The sequence below is a fragment of the Cebus imitator genome, unplaced genomic scaffold, assembly GCF_001604975.1.
Source record: "Cebus imitator isolate Cc_AM_T3 unplaced genomic scaffold, Cebus_imitator-1.0 Scaffold179, whole genome shotgun sequence".
Lineage (NCBI taxonomy): Eukaryota > Metazoa > Chordata > Mammalia > Primates > Cebidae > Cebus > Cebus imitator.
The window spans coordinates 2,224,749-2,234,559 of NW_016107494.1; the positions used below are offsets into that span (position 1 = coordinate 2,224,749).

General features: G+C 37.3%; 1 protein-coding gene across 27 annotated transcripts in view; it reads left to right on the top strand.

Annotated features, from left to right (window-relative positions):
* The window catches only part of WNK1 (WNK lysine deficient protein kinase 1), a 143,941-nt gene that overhangs the window by 57,652 nt on the left and 76,478 nt on the right, over nucleotides 1-9,811 (top strand). For all 27 annotated transcript variants that reach the window (XM_017545458.2, XM_017545468.2, XM_017545447.1 and 24 more), the window contains exons 3-4: nucleotides 5,374-5,594; nucleotides 8,263-8,420. In XM_017545458.2, the coding sequence (XP_017400947.1) occupies nucleotides 5,374-5,594; nucleotides 8,263-8,420 (379 nt within the window). The remainder of the gene's footprint in view (nucleotides 1-5,373; nucleotides 5,595-8,262; nucleotides 8,421-9,811) is intronic.

Genomic DNA, 9,811 nt, shown 5'->3' on the forward strand with positions numbered 1-9,811 from the left:
CCCGCCTCGGCCTCCCAAAGTGCTGGGATTACAGGCTTGAGCCACCGCGCCCGGCTGCTGAATTCTTGTTAGCTCATGTTTGTGTGTATGTGCGTTTGTTCTTTGGGATTTGTTTGTCTGCTTGCTTGCTTGTGTTTTAACAGATGGGGCTTCTTCACTCTGTCACCAGGCTAGAGTGCAGTGGTGCAGTCATATAGCTCACTACAGCCTTGAACTCCTAGGCTTAAAGGATCCTCCCACCTCAGCCTCCTGAGTAGCCGGGACTCCAGGTGTGTACCACCATGCCTGGGTGATTTTTACATTTTTTGTAAAGATAGGGTCTCAGTATATTGCTTATGCTGGTCACAAATTCCTTGCCTCAAGTGATCTCCCTACCTCTGGCCCCCAAAGTGCTCAGATTACAGGTGTGTGCCACCACACCTGGCCATTCTTTGGAATTTTTATATATTGGATCAAATAATCTGTGAATAGATAGTTCTTTCTGGTTTAAATGCCTTTATTTTCCTTGTCTAACTGTTTTGGCTAGAACTTTCATTATAGATAGCACTCATTATCCTTTTCATATTCCTGATCTTAAGGAGAAAGCTTTTGGTCTTTCACCATTGGGTATATGTTAGCTGTGAGTTTTTCATAAATACTCTTTATCTTGTTGAGGAAGTTCTCTGCAATTCCTATCCTAGTTTAAGTTTTTTTTGTTTTTGTTTTTTTTTTATGGAAAGGTGTTAGATTTTGTCAAATGCTCTTCTGCATGAAGTTAGATAATCATGAAACCGCCTCATTCTATTAACATGGCATATTATACTGATTATTAATTTTCTTATGTTGAACTACCCTTGCATTTCATAGATAAATAGCGTATAATCCTTTTGCTATGCATTTGGGTTTGGCTTGCTAATATTTTGTTGAGAGTTGCACCTACATTCATAAGGGTGTTAGTCTATAGTTTTCTTGTGGTATCTTCAGTATCAGGGCGATACTGGTGCCATAGAATGATTTAGAAAGTGTTTCCCCCACTTATACTTTTTGGAAGAGTAGGATTTGTGTTAATTCTCATTTAAATGTTTGATAGAACTCATCAGTGAAGCCATCCAGTCCTAAACTTTTCGTTGTTTGGAGATTTCTTGAAGGAATGTTCCATGTACAGTTGAGAATATGTATTCACTTGTTGTTGGGCAGTGTGTTCTACACATGTCTGTTACCTTTTGGTGGTTTATAATATTGTTCAGATCCTCTATTTTCTTACTCATCTTCTATCTAGATGTTTTATCTGTTATTGAAAGTGGAATATTGAAGTCTCCAACTAAAACTACTGTAGTGTCTACTAATTTCCTCCCTTTAATTCTGTCAGTGTTAGCTTCATTATTTGGTGGCTTTATTGTTTGATGTATATAATTGTTATTTTTTAAATGGATTGGCCCTTTTATCAATACATAATGCTCTGCTTTATCTCTTGCATCAGTATTTTTACTTATTTTGCCTGATGCTAGTTTAGTTACCTTACCCTCTTTTATTTACTGTTAGCATGGAATATTATTTTTCTTTCATCCTGAGTCTCTTGTAGACAGTATATGTAGTTAGCTCTTTTTTTTTTTTTTTTCTTTTTCTTAAATCCATTCTGCCTATCTGTTTTTGGTAGGAGAGTTTATTTACATTTGATTAGTCAAATGAATGATCTACCATTTTGCTGTTTGTATGTTTTGTACCATACACACACACACACACACACACACACACACACACACACACACACACACGTATGTACCGTATATTTATGTACCATATGTGTGTGTGTGTGTGTGTATATATATATATATATATATGTATAGGGTACATTGTGTGTGTGTGTGTGTGTGTGTGTGTGTGTGTGTGTGTGGTGTGTGTGTGTGTATGGTACATATATATGTCACATTCCTAGAGACAGTCTTATACCTTTTTTTGCTCCTTATCTCCTCTATTACTGACTTTTTAAATGTGTTTATTTTTCTTTTGTAGTATACCATTTTTATGCCTTTCTAATTTCCTTTTGTGTATATATTTAGGCATTTTTTCAGTGGTTACCTTGAGGATCACAATTAACATCATAAATCTCTAACAGTCTACCCTGAATTGATACCAGCTTAGCTTTAATATTATAGCATATAAACCTCTGATCCTATTCAGCCTCACCCCTCCTGCCCATTTTATGTTTTCGTTGTCTCCAATTTTATCTTTATATGTTGTGTACCCATTAACATAGTTTCATAATCATTATTTTACATGCATTTGTCTTTTAAATCATGTAGGAAATAAAAGGAATTATAAACCAAAAATACATTAATATTGGTTTTAATATTTAATGTGTATTGGATTTTACCATAAATTTGATTTGTTTTTATGGCTTCAAGTTGTTATCTAGTGTCTTTTTATTTCACCCTAATGATTCTCTTTGGCACTTCTTATATAGGGAAGGTGTATTACTATCAAACTCCTCCAGCTTTTATTTACCTAGGAATGTCTTAATGTCTCCTTTATTTCTGTAGTATAATTTTGCTGGATATATAATTCTTGGTTGGTAGTCTTAAGTTTTTTTCTTTTTGCTTTTGCTTTTGTTTCTTTTAGCCCTTTAAATATGTCATCCTACTGCTTTCTGCCCTCCATGGTTTTTGCTGAAAGATGAGCCTATAATTTTTTTTTTTAGTCAGCTCATAATCTTATTGAGGATCCCTTGGTCATAAGTCAATTCTCCCTTTCTACTTTCAATATTCTCTCTTTGTCTTTGCCTTTTAACAGTTTGAGTATGTTTCTCATTGTGGATCTATTTGCATTTATTCTTAGAGTTTGTTGAACTTTTTGGATGTATAGATTCATGTCATTTACTAATTTTGGGAAATTTGTGGCCATTATTTTCTCAAATGTTCTTTCTGTTCTTTTCTCTTTTCCTAGGACTCCCATTGTGTATATCTGGGTCAACTTGATAGTGTCTTGCAGGTCTCTTAGCTGTACTCATTTCTGCTCCTCAGACTGTACAATTTCACCTCTTATTTTCAAGTTCATTGCCTTTTTCTTCTGTATGTTCACATATGCTGTTCAGATCCCTTAGTGAATCTGTGTTTTTCAGCACCCGAATTTCTACTTGGTTCTTTTTTAAAATTTCTGTCTCTCTGTTGATGTTCTCTACTTGAACAGAGTATTCTCTGTACTCTAACATTTAGCAGCCATTGTTCCCAGTATTTAGTCTGCCAATTTTTGTCATAGGTACTGTAATTATCCCCATTTAACCATGAGTTGATTGTTTTCGTAAATATCTTAGTACTGAAGAACTGATTAAGAGCTCCATTTATGAGAGTAGAGCTTTTTAGCAACTGGGCTTTTACTTCAATGTGATTGGGCAAAAATCAGTTATAATGGAAGACCCTGAAATGCTTTCCACATCTGTGTGTGTGTGTGTGTGTGTGTGTGTGTGTGAGAGAGAGAGAGAGAGAGAGAGAGAGAGACTTTCGCTCTGTTGCCCAGGCTAGAGTGCATTGGTGTGATCTGTGCTCACTGCAAACTCCATCTCCCGGGTTCAAGCTATTCTCCAGCATCAGCTTCCTGAGTAGCTGGGACTACAGGCGCATGCCACCATACCCAGCAATTTTTTATTTTTATTTTTTGAGACGGAGTCTCATCTCTGTTGCCGGGCTGGAGTGCAGTGGTGCAATGTCAGCTCACTTCAACCTCCACCTCCTGGGTTCAAGTGATTCTCCTGCTTCAGCCTCCCAAAGTAGCTGGGATTACGGGGCCCACCACTACACCCGGCTAATTTTTTCTGACTTTAGTAGAGATAGGGTTTCACGATTTGGCCAGGCTGGTCTCAAACTCCTGACCTCATGATTCACCTGCCTCGGCCTCCCACAGTGCTGGGATTACAGGCGTGAGCCACCTTGCTCGGCCTGTCATATTTTATATTTAACACTTTTAGTACTCTGTTGTTTCCTGAATATTTCCAGATAAAATAAGCATTGGAGTTCAATCCTCAGATGTATCTTTTCTACAGTGGGTGGCATCAGAGATCTCTATTCAGTTCTTTTAGCATACTTGGGCTGCTTGGAATCTTTCCTACATAAACGTATTTCAGAGGTCAACTAGAGATTTGGGCAGAGTGAATATGCAGAATTTAAGGCTCGGTGTCTGCTTTCTGAGATTTCTTCCTTTCCTTTCTAGATCTCTGCTGTTCAGTAAAACATTCTGCCATGATGGAAATGTTGTATAATGTACACCATCCAGAATGGTAGCTATTTGCCACATGTGGCCATTGAGCACTTGAAATGTGGCTAGTGCAATTGAGAGATGGGTTTTGTTTTGTTTTGTTTTTTGTTTTTGTTTTTGTTTTGAGATGGAATAGCCAGGCTGGAGTGCAGTGGTGCCATCTAGGTGCACTGCAACGTCCACCTCCCAAGTAGCTGGGACTACAGGGGCGCCACCACACCCAGCTAATTTTTATATTTTTAGTAGAGATGGAGTTTCACCATGTTGACTAGGATGGTCTTGATCTCTTGACCTTGTGATCCGCCTCCCAGAGTGTTGGGATTACAGGCATGAGCCACCACGCTCAGCTGAGAAATTGAATTTTTTATTTAGTTAATCTACATTTGAATAGTCACATTTTGGCTAGTCACAACTTTATTGGACAAACCATCCTTGCAGAAAGGTCGGTTAGACAGCACTGTTCTTGATGCTGTGCTCATTCCAAAAACTCAGCCCCCATTTCTGTGGGATATAGCAGGCCTGCAAAATCAGAAGAGGGCCTAATTTTAGGTAAAAAGGTATTACAAAGAAGGAAACTCTAGCAGTACTTTCCCTTTGTCCCTACCTGCCTATGACTGATTTTAATTGCTCTCCAGAACCTTCAAGTAATAGTTGTTTTGTATATTTTTGACCAGAGTTTATAAATAAATCTGTGTCTGGTAGAACTACTCCACTATTTAACAGAAGCAGGACTCTAACTCTTAATCATTTAAATAGTGACCTAATTTTAAGGAATTTATACTTTGTGCTTTGTTACCATAATTCTCTTACCACTCACCAATTAAATATTTTTAGCTCTGAAATATTTAGCTGATATAACCAACTTGATCTCCCATTTGTTTAAGAAAAAACTGGTTACCTAACACTATTATTGTTTAGATGAAAAAGTATTTGGAAGACTTATTTTTCTGCGTCTCTTAATATAATTTTTATTTTAAACTATCGTAGCCCTGCTTAATAAAAGTATTACTAACCTTTAAAGTTACTGAATCTTAGTATTCTAAATTTGATATTCCCATCTCGAGTCATGTTAGAATTTAATGGAATTCTTCAAAACAACAAACTCATATCATTGATAACTTGTTTGGTGTACTTTGCTTTTTCTAGGTATCTGAAAAGGTTTAAAGTGATGAAGATCAAAGTTCTAAGAAGCTGGTGCCGTCAGATCCTTAAAGGACTTCAGTTTCTTCATACTCGAACTCCACCTATTATTCACCGTGATCTTAAATGTGACAACATCTTTATCACTGGCCCTACTGGCTCGGTCAAGATTGGAGACCTTGGTCTGGCAACCCTGAAGCGGGCTTCCTTTGCCAAGAGTGTGATAGGTATGTTTCTGGTGTACCTTGGAGCCTGACTAGCTTTCTGACATTGCTTTTATTTAGAATCCTGGCCCTGTTATTAAGTAAAATAAAACCCTCAGAAATTCATAGCTTGAACTCAGGAGGTGATCAGTTCCACTTATGAGGTGTAGGATTCTCTATATTGGTGCTTCTTGGAATCATCTTTGAGACTATTGATAACATTACATTACAAGAAGTAAAGTGAACTTTGTTGATAAAACCTAATGTAACAATCTTTTTTTTTTTGAGATGGAGTCTTGCTCTGTCACCCAAGTTGGAGTGCAGTGGCATGATCTCAGCTCACTGCAACCTCCAGCCCCTGGATTCAAGCAATTCTCATCCTTAGCCTCTTGAATAGCCGGAATTATAGGCACATGTCACCACGCCTGGCTAATTTTTGTATTTTTAGTAGAAATGCAGTTTCACCATGTTGCCAGGCTGGTCTCGAACTCCTGGCCTCAAGTGATCCACCTGCCTCAGCCTCCTAAAGTGCTGGGATTACAGCGTAAGCCACGGCACCCGGCCAGCAATCTTTTTGTTACACACTGTTGATAATATTATGCACTATTTATATAATACATATTATGTACTGTTTATATAATATATACAGTATGTCACTTCATAAAAGAAATGGAATTTATATTTTAGTTTCTAAAATTAAAAAAATTTTTAAACATATAAAATGTCGGTTGAATATATATGTATATTCAGGAATATTGATCAGCCAAGCACAGCGGCTCATGCCTGTACTCCCAGCACTTTGGGAGGCTGAGGTGGGCAGATCACTAGAAGTCAGGAATTTGAGACCAACCTGGCCAACATGGAGAATCCCTACTCTACTAAAAATACACACAAAAAAAGCTAGATGTTGTGGCAGGTACCTGTAGTCCCAGCTACTTGGGAGGCTGAGGTAGGAGAATTGCTTGAACCCGGGAGGTGGAGGTTGCAGTGAGCTGAGATTGCGTCACTGCACTCTAGCCTGAGCAACAGAGCAAGAAAAAAAAAAAAAAAAGGAATACCTAGCCTCTGTAACATTTTCTGAAAATAAATATGACAATTCATTCTGAAAAGCCGATTTTATCAACTTAGTCTCACTCTTCAGAAGTTATGATCTATCTGAATGAGTGTTTCTCAGCCTTAGTACTACTGAGATTTGGAGCTGGACAATTCTTTGTTGTAAGGGGCTGTCTTGTACATTTTAAGATTCCTGAGCAGCATTCCCAGCCTGTACCCACTAGATGCCAGTAGCACGCTCCCTGCCTATCTGCCTTCTAGTTATAACAAAAAAATGTGTCGAGACATTGCTATATATGGCCCCTGAAGGGCAAAATTGCCCCCGTTGAGAATCACTTATCTAAAGAACAAGGCTGTCCCTTTCAGACTTTATATGTTAGAAACTCAAAGCTGAAAAATTAATTTAATGCCTATTTTGATAAGCTTTCACTCTATGAAGAGGGTATCACAGTTTAAAAACTTGAAGTCTTCATAAACACTATTCTGCTCCGAAAGGTGACAATAACAAAAGAAACCTATTAATTTTTAAGTGAACTTGAATCGTAAGTATTGCTAGGAAAAGCATAGAATACCAGCTATTTGCACGTCTTTCGAAAACAGTGTTCTCCTTGGAATATTATGTAACTAGGGTTAGGAATGCTTTTTCACATTTTCTTATAATACATTCACAAGAAGAATGAGAAAATTGTCATTTAAAGCTGCATTTCTTTTTTTGCCTTCTTCACAGGAAACATTTTTTGATTGTCTTTGGCGTCCTGAAATCTCTGGCTCAGTCGAGTTTTTATTTTCTTTGTTTGTTTATTAAATCATAGTGTGCATGCCTGTTTCTTAGAAATGCCTTATAACTTGAGGTATGCAGACTTAATTTTCAGGAAGCATTATACAACCTAGTCTTGTGGGGTCACACACCTTGTGCTTATAAATCAGTCTGTATTTAAGTTCTATATTTGTGTGTGTATATGTCTTTTTTTGCCTGTAGGATGTCCCTCACTATATGTCTTGTGTCTGTAGTAGGCTTATTTATGTACTGCAGGTGGGTTGGTAAGTATGTGAAGAAAAGGGCTCTGGTGAGTGGCCTTTGGAGACAATTACATTTTCTTTCATTTTTTTTAAAAAATGTATTGAATATTTTTACTGCAAATCCTTCTTAGAAAGTGAAACTAATCAGATCGAGTGTTAAGAGTATGGCTGTAAATGTTTACCTTACAACTACCATTCAGTAGTAGGCAGACAAGTATTTTGATCTTTTTAAACCCATCATCTTATCTTACAGATGTACCATTATATTTGCTTTGTTCTTAGTGTCTTACCTTTTCTTTCCATTTGTTTTCAATATGAGTTATATTAGTTTATCTCTTAGCTAAGGCTTTATTTTGACATATTATATAAAGGAATTTATTTTACACAGTAAATTAATAGATACTTGACCTTATTCCAGTTTCATATAAAGGCCTTGCAGTGGAACATCTTTTATGAGATATTTGATGCAACAGACTGACTGAGAAGATTTCCTTCCTCTTTTTTCTCCCCATTCCAATTTCTTCCGTCTCACAGGTCAACATCTCTCTGCTTCTCTCCCCGGTGAGTAACGTCTGAAGCTTCTGCTCGCATTGAGTCTGAATCGTTCTTTTAATTTAAGGTACCCCAGAGTTCATGGCCCCTGAGATGTATGAAGAGAAATATGATGAATCCGTTGATGTTTATGCTTTTGGGATGTGCATGCTTGAGATGGCTACATCTGAATATCCTTACTCGGAGTGCCAAAATGCTGCGCAGATCTACCGTCGAGTGACCAGTGTAAGTCTTCCCCGATGGGTGAACTTGGGTCGTTTCTAAGAAAGAATCCCAAGGTGGATAACATCAAACCATGTAAAAGAGGACAATAGTAGAAGGCATACTGAGTGAGCCGTTGGGGTGAGGGTGGTGTTGAGGTATATGTAAGATTATTGCTCATGATATATTGAGAATAAAGATAAAGATCAAAGAACCACTAGTGTATCCTGTACCCACCTTGCATTCATTTAAACCTTTATTATGTTTTAAAACACACCCTCATTACCTACTTTTTAATCCCCTATTCAGCTGAACTCTTATTGTTTTCCACCACATAGATTAGAGTTAAAGGTAATGTTTTTAACTGAAGATGCTTTGTCGAATTAATTTGTTCACTGACTTTTATCTGAATGACTTGAGTCGATGTATGAAATCTTATATATTAGTACCTACAATAATAAATATCTTATTGTAGTTTACCCATGGTAGTTCATGTCTGCTGACAGTTATTTTCTACAGCTGTCTAATTGAAACCTGAAAGGTAGTTAGTTATGATTAATTTCATTTTATCACTGCATACTTCATTATGCTACTCTAAAATAGAGACATTTTCTTATATAACCATATTATGACTGAAAAAATTAACAGCAATTTCTGGATCATCCAACACCCTGAACCTATTCAGATATTCTCTCCATTGTTTCAAAAATGTCTATTGACAGTGTTCAAAATAGGCTCCATCAAGGTCCACAGAAGGGATTTTATTGTTGTAGTTCTTAATCTAGAGCTATTGCTTTTACTTTCTTTTTTGGCATGCCAGAGATTTATTGAAAAAATTAGATTATTCTAAGGAATGTTTCACATTCTGAATTTGTTTGCTTCCTTGTGGTATCATTGTTTGCTTCCTTGTGGTGTCATTTTACTGGTTATTCTTCTATGTTTCTGTAAAAAGAAGTTTAGCTTAAAATAGGTGGGGTAGGTTAACAATGTAAAACTAATTTTGTCTTTTTTACTCGCATTCACCCCAGAGTGTATGGTGTCATTTTCCAGAGGCTATATGATACTGCATGTGTGATATTGCAGCAGAGTACAGAAGCAGATATAAGAATTCATTTGTAGGGCCAGGCACAGTGGCTCATGGCTGTAATCTCAGCATTTTGGAGGGTGAGATGGGTGGATCACTTGAGGTTCAGAGTATGAGACTAGACTGGCCAACATGGTGAAACCCTGTCTACTAAAAGTACAAAAATTAGCCACCTATGGTGATGCCCACCTGTAATCCCAGCTACTCTGGAGGCTGAGGCCCAAGAATCACTGGAACCTAGGAGGTGGAGGTTGCAGTGAGGTGAGATCATGCCACCGCACTCCAGCCTGGGCAACAGAATAAGACTCTGTCTCCAAAAAAAAAAAAAAAA